Source organism: Papio anubis, chromosome 10 (assembly GCF_008728515.1).
Source record: "Papio anubis isolate 15944 chromosome 10, Panubis1.0, whole genome shotgun sequence".
Taxonomy (NCBI): Eukaryota; Metazoa; Chordata; class Mammalia; order Primates; family Cercopithecidae; genus Papio; species Papio anubis.
In genome coordinates, this window is record NC_044985.1 from 75414739 (window position 1) to 75430373 (window position 15635).

General features: G+C 38.4%; 1 protein-coding gene across 5 annotated transcripts; it reads left to right on the forward strand.

Moving 5' to 3' along the window:
- The first annotated feature begins 84 nt into the window (after positions 1–84).
- Positions 85–13474, forward strand: NABP1 (nucleic acid binding protein 1). Of its 5 annotated transcripts, none has more exons than XR_635624.4 (7): positions 89–254; positions 997–1135; positions 3952–4023; positions 4500–4603; positions 5717–5792; positions 6205–6271; positions 7577–12976. XR_635624.4 is itself a non-coding variant. In XM_009182660.4 (6 exons), exons 3-6 carry the CDS (start codon positions 3962–3964, stop codon positions 7744–7746), a joined length of 375 nt encoding a protein of 124 aa, XP_009180924.1. In that variant the 5' UTR covers positions 85–254; positions 997–1135; positions 3952–3961; the 3' UTR covers positions 7747–12976. The 5 variants fall into 5 exon arrangements, 2 of the variants coding, with proteins under 2 accessions (XP_009180924.1, XP_003907794.1); XR_635623.4 differs by lacking the exon at positions 4500–4603 and having other exon boundaries at positions 117–713; positions 7577–7830; positions 10270–13474; XR_001893487.3 differs by having other exon boundaries at positions 117–713.
- The last annotated feature ends 2161 nt before the right edge of the window (positions 13475–15635 follow it).

The following is a 15635-nucleotide window of genomic DNA, read 5'->3' on the forward strand; positions in this document are numbered from 1 at the left end:
GCTCTGCGGGCAGCGGCGGCTGGGTCCCGCCTCTTCGCTTCCCCTCCCCAGCACCAGGCGGGCGTGGCAGCAGGCGTGCCGACGCAGCGTGACGTCACAGAGGGGCGGGGCGGGCCGAGGGTCCTGCCGGCGCGCGGGCGTGTTCATCAGTCGCTGTTTGGGACGCTGGGCGTGCGGTGTTCTGTCTCCGCTCCCGTTTCGCTGTCACAACCCGTTCCTTCCCGGAGCCCGGGACAGGCTGGGCGCGCGCCCGTGTGAGTGAGCGGGACTCAGGGCAGAAGTGTCCCCTCACTGCGTTTTTTTTTTCCTTTTATCCAAAGAACGGGGCAGTTAGCACGCTTGCCGTCCTGTCGCCCGGTTGGGAGCGGGGTTGGTTTGCGGAGTGGTTCGCCTTTTTTCTTTAGAACTTGTGAGCCCTTTTTTTCTTCTCTTTTTCTTTTTTTAGGCTCAGTGCTGTCCGGGCTGGTTTCCCCGGTCCCTGACTAACCGCTTTCTGCCCCTTCTGTCGCCACCCCTGCCCAAGGTCGCCCCTCTGCCCTCGCCCCTGTCCCGGGAGGGTGGGAAGCTTTGACCCCGCCCTGCCCACTCGCGTCTTCGCAGCCGTAGCCGCACCTGCCCCAATATGAATAGGGTCAACGACCCACTTATTTTTATAAGAGATATTAAGCCCGGACTGAAAAACTTAAATGTCGTCTTTATTGTCCTGGAGATAGGTAAGTGGGGTTTGCAGCCCACTCCACCGCCCGCTGTGCGTCCCGGGGCGGGAGACAGGGGCGCAGCCGCTGCGCGCCCGGGGCTCCCCTCCCCCTCCTTCCCCTCCCCCACCCACGTGGCTCCAGTGGCCTCCGCCGGAGATCGGATCCTACCTGAGGCGGGAGCCCTGGGCTTGGTCACTTTCCACCTTCCAGATGTATTAAAATACCGGAGGAGGAGTTAGCCTTTCTGGATGTCCTCATTATCTAACACCCCCTCCCTTTGATTTTTAAATCCTCACAGGACGCGTGACCAAAACCAAAGACGGCCATGAAGTGAGATCGTGCAAAGTAGCAGATAAAACGGGCAGCATCACTATTTCCGTGTGGGATGAGATCGGAGGTCTTATACAGCCAGGGGATATTATTCGGTTGACCAGAGGGTAGGTGTGCAAAAAAGTCGGGGACGTAACAGTCTGCAGAATCGGCATTGGCCGGCTCCCGGTATCTCGGCAAGCCCTGAAGTCCCCCGCCTTTTCTGTGGGCCACTCTGAGGAGTTTTGAGCCCCTTTGGTGTTAACTTTGAATGGTGGGCAGCGCTAGGATGTAACACACCTTTGCGGTGAAAGGCAGTCGGTTTCAGCTGGGAAATCCGCGCCTACACCCCGGTTTACAGGTTAAGTAGATTTTTAAATTTTTTTTTTTTCTTGAGACGGAGTCTCGCTCTTTCGCCAGGCTGGAGTGCAGTGGCGCTCTCTCTCCTCGCTGCAGCCTCTGTCTTCCGGGTTCAAGCAAGAGATTCTCGTGCCTCAGCCTCCTAAGTAGCTGGGACTACAGGCGTGTGCCACCACGCCCAGCTAAGTTTTGTATTTTTAGTAGAGATGGGGTTTCAGCGTGTTGCCCAGGCTGGTCTCCAACTCCTGACCTCAGGTGATCCGCCTGTCCCCACCTTCCAAAGTGCTGGGATTACAGGCGTGAGCCACCACGCCCGGCATAGATTTTTAGTTCTATTCAGAGTCAATGAGTCTTTTTAGGAGACTGATATAGTCCATATTTTTTCTTTTTTATAAGTTGTTTTCTTTAGTATAGTTGCCACTCAGTTGTTTCCCACCCCTCCTCCATTTTTAATGACTTGAAATCCTGGCCAATATTTTACTTATGTTATTTAGACAATGTGGACATAAAATTATAGGTAAAGGATTTAGCGTTTTCTGTGATATGTCAAATTTGTACTTGGAAAAAGAGGGAAACTTTACAGTATCTGGAAGGCTCCTTCTCCAAAAGGATTTCTTGTGTCTTCTGTTGTAAGGTGGATGTTGTTCAAAAACCAAAGGGATACACAGAAAATGTTTGACAGAAAGACATCCGCAATACCTTCATCCAAAAGAGTCAATTGGCAGATTGGTGGCTTTAAAAAATAGTACAACTTTTTTTAAAAAATGTAGATTGCTTGTAGAGATTTACCAAATTTTTATCTTAGGAAGATAAAAGGTCAGAAAAGGATCTTGGAAACAGAATTTGGAAGCTTTTGAGATCAATAAAATTGTAATAATTTATCATAACTGCAGGGAAAGTGGTGGAGATTGATGTTGGCCTAATAAGTAGAATCTTAGAAGTATTGGAAAGCACTGAGTAGGAGTTTAGAGCTCCTTGATGTTACCTTACAGGCTTACAACATCTTCAGGAAGTGAGGTAAAGTGTCATCAAAGCAGGAAGTGAGAGTCAGGACTTAGACATTTTCTTCTCATAACACTGACTCATGACAGTAACTATGTTTTTTAAACTTCCACATCTTTAAAAAACAAAAGAGAATTCCTACTTAGGGATGTATGGTGAGGATTGATTAGTATAATTGGAGTTTTTGGCTCCCCAAATATTTTTCACCCAATGATTGAAAGTATTTTTTATGCTAAAAACAGCATCTTATTTGAAGTATTTCATGTTCTGTAGTGACAGTCATAGGTGTTTCCATCAAAAAAATTATTGGAAAATTAAACTTATTAGTTAGGTATCTATAGAATTTTAAGGGGAACAGTTACCTGGGAGTACAATTTAAACGAAAATTAAAAACTAAAGAAACTCTTTACTACAGTATGACCTTGAGAAGTTACTACACCTCATACTTCAGCTTCTTCTTCTGTGAAATGGGAATAATTATACTTTATTTACCAAAATAACACACTCAGCTTGGAGTTTGGCCCATTCTAAGGCCCTTAAATTCTGGTTGAATCTAAGAAAAATGGCTTTTGAAGAAAAACATACCTAAAATCTAAATAATGGTTGGTTCAAATATCAACATGTTTATCAGAATATCCTGAAAACACCTCAGTGTTCTCATTTCTTAAAGTCAATGTTAAATATTTTAATTGTAACCAAAGTTTTTCTTGAAATATGCATTAATTTTTATTTTAGTAAGGTGAAATGTTAATGCACTATCTCCTCAGCCACGCTTTGTATAACTTAAGAGTGGTGAATGGTGTCTTTAATAAATAACCCTTATTAAAATTAAGAGAACTGTATAATAAGTTAAAGTCAAGAAGTAACCATAGTAGTTGTACAAAGAACCATTGAGAACCAAACCTTGGATTGATTTTATAGTATTAATTTACCGTTTATCTATCTAGGATTATTTTATTTAACGATGCTGTCTGCTTTCAAAATTGTTCGGAGTAAACAATTGCCAGCTCGTTTACTACAAACCCAGTGTGGTATTAAAAATTGCATGTTTGGAAAGGCAGATAGGTGAAAGATTTGTGACCTTAGTTTTTTTTTTTTTTAGCACTTTAAAATTCTACCAGATCTTCGGTAGCTTAGAAATCCTGTGTCTTTTATGGAGGCAGAAGGAAAAACATATCATTATTTGACTAGACTGTAAAGGAAACATTAGGGTGATTTTACATATCCTGTGGCTGAAAAATAGTTTCTGTTTAAATGTCTGCAATTAAAAGCTTTTCTTCTGTTGATTGACTAAAGATGTGATCATCAGGTATAATAATGCTTGCTTTGCAAAAAGACTTATTTTCCAGGGTTTGTTATGATTTAGATAATTATGTCAAAATTCAACAGAATTTTTGTATTCTTTTGTAAATAGCAAGTTATCAAAGTTAGATTTATTGAATTTGATTTACTATGGTGGATAGAGAGGGCTTGATCCTCACTTCTACCTTAATACAAAAAATATATAGTGTGACGATTTACTTGATTTAAATAGAAGAAAATAAATATATTTCTAAAGAAATAATGTTTCTTTTCTCTCTAGGTATGCATCCATGTGGAAAGGATGTCTGACACTTTATACTGGAAGGGGCGGTGAACTTCAAAAAATTGGGGAGTAAGTATTAAAATACATTTTGTATAATTGCATACATTATAAATAATATCTACGGAATAATTGGTAGGTATGAACTGTAAACCTTTTCTTTGGCTTTTTTGACTAGTAAACTGAGTGTCTTTGGTAGCTTAATTGAAAAAATAACTTCGTGTGTACAAATGTAACACTTGTCAGTACTGTTTTGTGTGGTTGAAAGTGTCAGTTTTTCCTGGCAAAGAGCCGTAGAAGAAGCTGCAGTTGAGACCAGCCTTAGTGGGAGCATTTCTGTAGGTTTTAGAAATGTTCATTTTTTAGGTGTCACAAGTGCCATTTGAAGTAAATTCTCTCTTATAGTGATTCACCAAATACGAAGCTAGTGATTCACTAAGTTTCAGGCCATACGTTTAAATTTTCTTTTTCTATGGTTATGAGTGAATATGTACTCATGTTAAAAGGACTTGCAGCAATGAAAACTGAAGTCCTGTATTTATCCACAGTCTAGGTGCGGTGCAGGCAGCCGCAATGCAAGATTCCATACACTACTACCCTGGTAATGATCTCCACCCTGACCTGGAGGAGCCATCCTCTCTAGGGGTGTAAGGTAATTCAGCCTCCATGTTAGCCTAGACATTGGGTTATATTCATAAAGTATGGTATAGGCAGTGAGCCAAATCATCAGTCCATTCTGTTTGGTTAATGCTCAGCCATCTACTTAATGCCTGTCAAATTGGAAGATATTTAAAGAGAGAAGCCACAAATGGCACCAAATAAAAAAAGGAAAACTGTTCTCCACTGAGGGAATAAGATATTTATTTGGAGAACCTGTGGTTAATAATGAAGGAAAAGAAATGATTATGCTAGCTTTTAAAGATCAGAAATGTTTAACACTTTGCCTTTGTTAGAAGGAAAGTTAGAATTCACTTAGGGTAGTATTCATAGAGTTATAGGTTATGAAAGGTCTTAGTGTCTATTACTGAAAGGTTCAGGATTCTGTCCTGACAGAGGTGTTGATAATAATGGGGGTCAGTTATGTGAAAAACCATTAGAGGTCTCTCATTTCTTAATGACTGCTCTTTGTCAGGGTCAGTCTAGGATTTACCAAAACTGGTTCTGATTTGTCTTTGGTATGGTGAGGAGCTAATAAAATGCTTCTGTGTAATGTTAGTACACATTATATGGTCAACTTACAGGAAGCACTTAGATAAACTGGTGGCTATGTAGCCTGTTTTTATTTATTGCCAGAAACCACTCTTAATCCTAAATGATTATCTTTGCAGATCCACAGTGATCGATCAAAAGAGGGACTGAATGGGAGTGGGTGAATGGATCGGTGCAAATCCATTACCACTGCTGGAGAAACCACCCTGGAACCCTAAACATGGTTCACTCTCATGTTATTTTTCCTTTGATCAGCTTTTGTGGAGAAACAGGACAGAGTTGTTTTTGTGTCCTTGATTTTTGATGTGATTTATTTTTTTCAGCACTAAAGAAGAATTTAAATACAAAATAGAATGTTATATATCTTGTAGACAGTCAAATATTTGATGTTTTATGGGACATAATCATTTGGGAAGTTTTTGTTGTAAATGAAGAGATAGTTTGTTGCTATTAATTTGACACATAAGCTCATTCCTAAAAGTTAGAGATGTTATATAAAGAAGGGTTGATGACTTTATTTCAGAAGTCATTTAATTTGTTCTTTATTTTCTTTCAGATTTTGTATGGTTTATTCAGAAGTGCCAAATTTCAGTGAACCCAACCCAGATTATCGAGGACAGCAGAACAAAGGGGTAATTGTGTAGTATACTTTTATGATTAGGCTAATTTTGACTGTGTTACAATTCTATGACTAGGTTAGCCCTGTTGATACTCAGTATAATGAGAATTTTTAAAAGAATACTTAATTTTTATTGTTATGTTTTGTGAGGATATATATCTGAGGTGTCATCTACTAGATATATGTGCCATTTTGCACTTCGTGGTATGGTGACTAATTATCAGGAAATAGGATATAACAGAGCTCTGAAAGGTTTGGGAAACATTTCTTAACGTTTTAACCTTGAATGACCTAGGCAAAATCTTTTAAAATTTTAATTTATAAAAAACAAACCCAAAACTTTGAAAAAGAAAGGATATAGTAATGTTGTAATAATATAATTGTGTTTTTATTCTCATTTGGTTAAATTAAAAACTTTTTTTTAGGCACAGAGTGAACAGAAGAATAATTCCATGAATAATAATATGGGTACAGGTACATTTGGACCAGTGGGTAAGGTTTTGTTTGTGTGTTTCATTTGTGATCAGGTGTAAGAATTAAGAGAGTTATAAAGATTTAGATGAAAAGCAATGTCTTTAGGCATAAATTAGTGATAAAGATGAACTGCCAGTAAACAGGGAATCCCCAATCAGCTGATTCTCTAGAAAGTCGATAAACTTAAGCCAATTTATTGAGAATTCTAGGTTTTGGTGATATCTGTGAAGAGATACCATGCTTTTTTAAAACTTGATTCCTATAAAATTTCTGTAATCTAGTGATTACTTATAGTAGACACAGAATTACTGGTTATTTTGGTGCACTGAAAGCATTTTATCTTTAGAGTCATAGTTTACCTTAATTTTTCATGTACAAGGAGCTGCTGCTTTAAAAGATGAGCTGAGCCGTTTAAAGGCTAATGACCCTCAAATGTCAGTTAACGTGACCCCCAGACATCATGTTTATGATCCTTATAGCCCTGTTAAAGGTCTTCTGAAGTCTTTTTTCTTAAATATATGAGGAAAGGTCAGTCTTTTGTGATTGGAGTTCATTAGGATGGCTTAAGTTTTGGTTTGGTTTTGATTTTGAGACAGGGTCTCACTCTGTTGATCAGACTGCAGTGTAGTGGTGTGATCTTGGCTCACTGCAACCTCCACCTCCCAGACTGAAATGATTCTCCTGCCTCAGCCTCCCAAGTAGCTGGGATTGCAGACGTGCGCCACTACCACCCAGCTAATTTTTGTATTTTTAATAAAGATGGGATTTCACCATATGGGCCAGGCTAGGCTTGAACTCCCGACCTCAAATGATCCACCTGCCTCAGCCTCCCAAAGTGCTGGGATTACAGGTGTGAGCCACTGAGCCTGTCCAGCTCATGTTTTAACTTGAAGGCTACATGTCTTGGCATAGCTGATCATATTGTGGGAAACTCCATCTTTGCCTTTAAAAAGTTAGAATAACATTGTCTGTTTTGAGATATTAATCATATTTGAGCCAAATTCCAATATTCACTATTTTGCCCTTTCTTTTACTTTTATAGTGTAGGCAATGCATTTTTTTTACTCTATTAATAAATTTCTAATTTTGATGCCCAAGTTGGCTTTTTTCTCTCTATTAATACAGCATCAAGTTAACGTATTTATAGCAATACGTTTGGAAAAACTTAGAGCCCACCTTGAGTGTTTTTTTTTTCAGTATGAAAATGAAAGTGTGTGCTTTACCTAATATTTTTAAGCATTAATAACGTGTTGGCACTTAAGATAGTTCTACTTCTATAGACTACCTCTGAAAATAGTGATGAGTTTTTGTATTCTTTTTTAGGAAATGGTGTTTACACTGGCCCTGAATCAAGGGGACACCAGTTTTCACATGCTGGCAGAAGCAATGGCCGGGGACCTATAAATCCACAACTCCAAGGAACCGCTAGTAATCAAACAGTGATGACCACAATCAGTAATGGCAGGGACCCTCGGAGAGCCTTTAAAAGATGACCTATGCTAAATACTCACGTGTAGTTTTTATACTACATGCCCTACTTGAACACTTACTGCACTTTTATTTATTAACTGTGAAAAGTATGTCCTTTATTGGGTTTCCTTTTATGTTCTTGGTTTATTAAGAAGAATGGTTTGTTTTTATAGCAAAACTGTTAAGCTGCTCAAGTCTCCTGTTAAAGAATGGGAACACTGAAAAGTAGGGGCATTTATTTTTAGAGCAGAAAGATTATTGGATAGCCTCTAAAAAACCTGCACCCATTTCATGGGTGAGTTACATCAGCTTTATAGCCTCTATGAGTCTATCTTCTGTATAAGTTTTGTAATATTTAACATAAGGCTTAATGGGAGATGTTCTTTTGTCTTGTATTCAGATATTGCCAACTAAAGCAATAACTATCAAAAAACACAAGAACTTGTCAATGCTAGCAGTAATTTTTGAGTGTTTGTGGCTCTCAGAATGATTGACTTTGTTGAGTGACTACCATTGAGATTTTCCAAGGACTGACTCATCTCAAATTTTTGTTGTATTACCAGAAAAACAGATTCCTTATCAGAATTTGGAATAGAATGTAATCTATATTTCAACAAGTAATTTTAAAAGAAAGCTACATTTATTTTAGAGTAGTGCTCCTAACATGTATTATCAACTTTGTGGATTACATTGGAGGAAAATTTAAAAGTGGGGCCTTGAATATTTATTTTTTGCAACTACCATGTTAAATACTGAAGTATAATTTGAGAGAGTTATAACATTATAATAAACATTGATCTGATTATTTTTAAAAAATTGTAAACATACTGGAGGTGAGTCAAATTGAATTATATAGTAACATGCAGTCTTAAGTCCTCGTTACTTAACAGGTACTCAGCCTGGAGTGAAAATCCTGGGTACTAACTTTGAGAGGGGTGAGTGTGCATGTTGTAAAAGTTTCTGAACACAGTTCATGTAGCCTTATTAGCAAAAGTTTTAAGAAATGGCTCTATCAAAGAAGCAATTACAGCTTTATTCAGAAATGTAAAGGTGGAATTTATGTACATGTCGTAAGTGGTACCCACTTCCCCTTTTTACTGTAGGGTGGATAAACTCTTAGGATTTAACTCTTTGAATATTATCTCTTGAATAAAGCGTGTGTTAATGTTAACAAATGTACCTAATTTTTGCTCTTTCAATGACTTACAGTGGAGAGCCAGTACATCTTAACTACTACTGTTGTAGTGATGGTATCAACCTTATGGTTACTTAGCTCTGCATTTGTTGCTTTGTTTTTTTTCCACTTCAAATCACAAAATAAGTAGATTTTGTTTTCTGAAAACTCCATAGCATTTGAATACAAAAGGTTGTGCCAGTTTATCCTACTTCAGTGTGTTTAACAAATATTTCAGTACACAGTATGTGTTAGGCACTGTGTGGAAAGTGTTAAGGGTTAGACAAAATCCCGAATAATCTCCACAAGTTTATTTGTCTTCTATAGTACTTTTGTAACTGGGGTTACAAAAATTATAGAAATTTTGTTCCTTTATTCATATGCATATTCATGATTATAATTTGGCTTTGTTTGTGATTAATGTTTTCTTAAGATTTTCACATTACAGAATACCTCAGAAGAAGTTGTCTAAGGATTGGGATAGAGAATATGTTTCTTAAAATTGTGGATGTTTAGAATTTTTAAAAAACAAATTAGTATATGATTGTTTTATATAAGTAAGATAGGAGCAACACTTTAAATTATTTGTAGGAGGATGTGGCATTAAAGGTGATTTTAAAAGAAAAGATTTTGGAGTTTTAGAAAATTTAATACTGTCAGGTATGGAATGCTGGGCTTCCAATCCTGGCTTCACTGTCTCGTCACCTGTGATGTTGGGTGAGTTTTATTAACACTTGAAATGTCTCTAAGCCTTAGGTTCCACAACTATGAAAACAAGTAAGTATCAGTATCCTTTCTAGACTTGTTTAAGATTTCCATGTAAGTAATTATAATGACTTGCGACACATAATAATGTCGTCTTATACTCCAACAGTAGGAAAAAAATGCAGAATTCAGTATGAAAGTATTGTTACCCTGTAACACAGTGGTTCCCAACCTTTTTGGCACCAGAGACCAGTTTCCTGGAAGACAGTTTTTCCATGGGATGGGGGAGATGGTTTTGGGATGAAACTGTTTCACTTCGGGTTATCAGTCATTAGTTAGATTCGCATAAGGAGCGTGCAACCTGAATCCCTTGCACACGCAGTTCACAATAGGGTTCGTGCTCCTATGAGAATCTAATGCCACCACTAATCTGACAGGAGGCAGAGCTCGGTTAGGCTCCCTCGCCTGCCACTCAGCTCCTGCTGGGTGTTCCTGTTCCTAGCAGGCCAGAGTTGATACTGATCTAGCGGTTGTGAACCCCTGTTTAACAAGTTGAGATTAAATGGAGAAAGACCTAAGCTTTTACTTCTGTGATTGACACTTGCTTCAATAATGTAACCTTGTTCTGTGTTTTTATCATTTATTAACAGATTTCTTTTTTCTTAAGGGAAGCCTCCAAAAGCAAAGCAAAGTGAGTTACAATCCATAATGAATATTTGCCTTACCAGCCTACTGGAACACACTCATCAAGAAGTTAAGAGGAAGAAAGTTTTCTACCTTCCTCCTTCCTGGTGCTCTCAGCTATCAACTTTGAAATAAGTTTAAACAACACCTACTGAAAACAAAAACCACTCAGTATAAAAATATCCCTCACCAGAATTGGGTCCCCCATATCGTTTCTACAAAACGGTTCTGGAGTGGATCAAAGTCTCATCAGATCAGCTTGCCCCTTCTTGTTTGGGCAGGTTCTAGGAGAAGTTGCTCTAATACAGAAACTGAAAGATAAAATCCATAAAGCCAGATAATGATATTTAGTGGGGAAGGCTACAGTGTGCTTTCCCATAGGCATTTAAACACTCAGTTTTTCCTAGTGTACCAATGCTTTATACTTTGTCCCTATAGCCTTTGTAATTTTAACTTTGATGACAGTTTAACTTGAGGATAATCTGAATATGTATAGTAGTGTTTGTCATTTGTATTTTTATCATTTAACATTTTAAATGAATGTTTAATTTGCTGGGTTGAGTAATGCCAAGGGAATGATGCTAAAAACAAATAGATGTGAGGTTAGTAAAAGATTGAAGTTACAATTTATGATAGGAGAACTTCTAAAGTATAGGAAAGTAGGTAAATGGCCTTAAAAAGTTTTCTCAGAAGGTACAAGTTTTACATCAGTCTGCGGACATATAGCGCTTAACATTTCAGTTTAGTTACTGAAATGACATTTTCTGGTGTCATTAACATACTGGCTGTTTGCTCCAAGCCATTTTAGGCTGAGAATGACTCTTAAGTTCTTCTAAGTTCTTCTAATGAATTTCAAAGGGTTCTAGAAACAGCAAACTGAACATGATATGAAATAGTAACACCATGGAATGCCCCCAAATTCCTCTAACCTTACTGAGTTTACTTGCCCCATTACTACATTTTTTTTTTTTTTTTTTTAAAAGATCTGTCTCTTGTCTTTGTTTTATCCCTTACCTGATGAAAGTCTGAACATTTCTAGCGGAGAAAGAAGATCACAGTTCTCTAGTATGGGCATTAAGAGAGGGGTACAGGTAGGGGTAGAGGTGAAAACCTGCCTCCACTGGGGTGATAACCAGTGTGCTGAGGTTTCAGCCAGTGATTACACTGGGTAATTAACCAGTCCCATATTTCACAAAGGAGTTGTAATGATTAACAGTTCAGGTATGCTTCTGAGGAAATCTAATTGCGACCTTTGGAAAATAGCGCTGTTATGAATGGTGTGGTGTTACGCCCTGAGGGAAAAAGCTAGAAAAACATTTTACTTTTCAGGTATATTTAAATCATATCCAAATGTCTCACGGTTTGCTTTACTGGGGACTGCCTGAGTTTGGAATTCAAGTACTGTAACCAAATTACTCCACGTTTCTGAACTAAAATGATCTATTGATGTTTCTCAAAGTATAGATCACAGATAGGAAAAGAGAAAATCAAGTCTGGTTTATGACAAACGTTTTTCCATGTTAACATTAGACCCAAAGATGTTACTAAGGGCTTTTTACTACTGTGAGATAACCAGCATGATGTGAAGACAACGAACATTTTTAAGAAGTTTGACTAGTAGACATTTCTTTTAAGTCTTTTGGAGGGTCTTGGTCGACGACCCACAATTTTATTGTGGCTCCCCAGGGTTTGAGAACATGTGGGCTTGGATGATCACTGTTGACCTATGAAAGAGCACAGGTCTCTTGAGAGTTTATTGACACACTACTGATTACACCCCCACAATATGTCTCAACCTCTGTTGAAGGGCTATTGATATTTTTAAAAACATGTTACTTCCAATCAGAAATTCAAGTAAGTTTTATGTCTTCTACTCCATCAAAATTTATGTTTCTCAGCATAGGGTAGTCTAGTTTCTTGGTTTGTATATTAAATAGATATTGAGTAAAATTCTTAATGATTTAGAAACCATCTACATGAGGCTTCCCAGGAACTTGTTAAAAGTACAGGTTGTTAAAAGTACAGGTCTGCATTACTAGAATAACATCAGTACATTTGGGAGATCTGCACTTGAAACCCTGCGGTTGCCTGCTTCCTGCCCTTGAGATCTCCCTTTGTATTGAAATTATATATATATACACATATATATATTTTCTCAGTTTCTTTTACCTTTGTGAGGCTAATATATGCTGAAGTTTTGGATTATAAAACAAAAAATTGTACTTAAAAGAATGTGCCTCCAGAGGGCAGAATTGTTGGGTAAAGCATATAGCCCTGAGCAGAATAAGAGGTTTAGTATGGCCTCTGGATGTGGGCATTGCAAATTTTGAATAAGGTTCAAATAAAATTATCTAAATTATATACCAATGTGAGGATCAGATATTAATAGGGAGGTTACATGACTTGAGCCTATCTAGATAAAAGTAAAATGCTTTTTTTGCCCTAAGGTTTTGAAAATTTAGAGTTTATTGTTGCTCATCTCAGCAAATTCATGTTATCGGTATCCTCTGCCTTCCTCCTGTCCCTCAATTCACTACTTTACTATATGAAAGAAGGCTGGCCATGTTGAAAAGTAGTTGAGTTGGAGACTTGATAAATACTTTTGAAAATACAGAAACCACCCTTCATCTTCCACGTAAAGATCTCCTGTTCTGTACAGAGAGGCAACTACAATGAATATTTTCTGCAAGTAACATGGAAATCATGATTTGATTGCCATGTTTTTCTAATCTTCAGTATCAAATGTTTATAGCCCTGGTAGGAAACAAACTTCTGACCTAAGTTGCTGGACTACTTGAATAAAAAGGTAGTCAGCACAGCTAGTGCCATCTACTGGGTCATTAATGCATAGTTTCTGTCTGTTAAGAAATCTGGCTTAGTTTAACACGTGGGGGAAATGGTTCTGTTCCATTGAATAGCAATTTTTGCGTGACGGTGGTGTAAGCATGATATGGAAAATCATTAAGGGGCACCTGGGCCATTTGTTTTGTTTATGAACAATCAACACTGACATTAAATTTCAGTTAAGTAGATTAAACCCTGAACTGCCCCTAAAGCTATAGAAAATATGGGAAAGGTTGCCAAGTTTTGTATTCTCATTACATCTGTCTATATTGTTGGTGAGAAGTGTAAACTGTTAAAAATGCCTTTTGGTGAGCGGTGGTTTGGTAAAAACAATTGAAGTGGAACACGACACTTCCCTTAGAAATTTCATTCCTTTACCCAATGGTATTTGGTAAAATCCTGGTCAAATGACTGCTGCTGTTGTAGTTATGTGAGCTTTGCAGAATATAAACTATTTTAAATGCCAGAATGTGCTTCCATGAAAAAGAACATGGTTTTGGGCTGAGGAGATCTTGGTTTGAGTCCTGGATCTATTTACTGGCTCCAGGACCACGAACCTCGTTATAAAATGATATTGGAGCTATGTACTTGAAGTGTTAGGAAGACTATGTGAGCTAATGCATGCAAAACCTCTGCTCCATATCTAAGGCTCAACAAATGTTAAGCCGTTTCTCCATCAGCATTGGAAATAAGATAAAATACTGTTCATTTCTCCATGCCATTATTAGAAAACAATCTATAAAATCTGAAATATTAAGCAATTTATATGAATTATTACAATATGTTCTTTTTGAAACAAACCAGTTTTTCCTGTCTTGTCTGGGCACAGAAAAGCACTTATGCTGACGATTTACCATGACAGCATGTAGAGTTGGGTCTTCATTACAAAGACCTGCCCACTAGCTGAGTACACTGGTGTTTTTCCATTCACCTCTGCCCAGCAGGGACAAGATGATAAAAGTACAGAGAACTTGTGGGTCCAGGTTTGTGTCAGAAAGGAGGTCAGTGGCTTGCTTAGGGCCAGGCAGAGGACACATTGGAAGGAATTCTCTGTTCCTGGTGACAGTCCTCGGGATTGCTGTGCACCCAGAGGTGCATAGTGATTTATTGGCTTCTGATAACTATAGTATCGGATGACTTCCCAACATTTTATTAAAAATTTTAAACATATAGCTATGTTGAAAGAATTTTAGCGTACATATCTATATACTCACCACCTAGATTTTGCCACTATCAGATATCTGTGCATCCTATTAATACATTTATGTGTTTTGAGACAGAGTTTCTCTCTCACCCAGACTGGATTGCAATGGTGCAATCTCGGCTCACTGCAACCTCTGCCTCCCAGGTTGAGACGATTCTCCCACCTCAGGCTCCTGAGTAGCTGGGACTACAGGGGGGAGCCACCATGCCTGGTCAATTTTTGTATTTTTGGTAAAGAAGGGGTTTCATCATGTTGCCCCAGGCTGGCCTTGAACTCCTGGGCTCAAGTGATTCTCCGGCCTCGACCTCCCAAAGTGCTAGGATTACAGGCATGAGTCACCATGCCCGGCCAGCCATTAATGCATTTTTAATACATTTTTAGTCAATTACAGACACCGTACAATTTTCCCTAAACATTGCAACATGCCTATTCATTAGAATTCAGTATTTTTCAGGGTGGTTTTTTTTTTGGTAAAGTTTACAAAGAAATATGGAAATCTAAGTTGTGCATTAGTGAGTTTTAACAAATACCTAACTAGGCTTATATCACAACCTCTATCAAGATACAGAACATTGCTGTCATTCTAGAAGCCTCTCCAACGTGCCTTCCCCAGTCAATCTCTTTTTCCATGGCACCAGCAGCCATCACTCTTTCGATACTGTAAAAAACATTCTTATTTGAAAGGAAAATTTCATATGTGCCAAAGTCATCTCTAGATTTCTCCAAGTCTTATAACTCTCAACCATGCCAGAGTACAGCCAAACCTAGCCCCATCATGCATCTCAAATATAGTTCCAAGATTTTGGTATTTTATTCTTTCCCTGTTTCAACTTAGCTCCAGCTCTTTTTTTTCCCATCAAGATTTACACCTGTCATCCTTGACATTTGGGCAGAAACTACTGAAATGAAGGAGGACTTGCCATCCAAGGACTGGCTGAAAGGAGTTAGCACACCACTCCTCTGCCCTGAACAGCTCTAAACAAGAGAAGGAGCCTGTGGCAGGGTGTGATATGAAGTCCTCAGAGATAGAGTGCCAAGCATAGAAGGGGGTATCCTGGAACTTCAGTGTTTGCAGTTTGGGTGCTCAGTTCTTCAGCAGATATTGATTCTCAAGCTCTGATTTTCTTAAGGTATGAGCTGGGCTGACGTGCCCTCTCAGGATTTTATACTCCTAGGTTGGCATTCAGAATCGGCATAGCTAGACAGTGTAAGTTACTTGTCAAGCAAAGACACCCCACCCCCCACTACAATTCCCCAACCTGAGTCTACAGGGAAGCATTCCTCAGTGAAACAGACTGAAA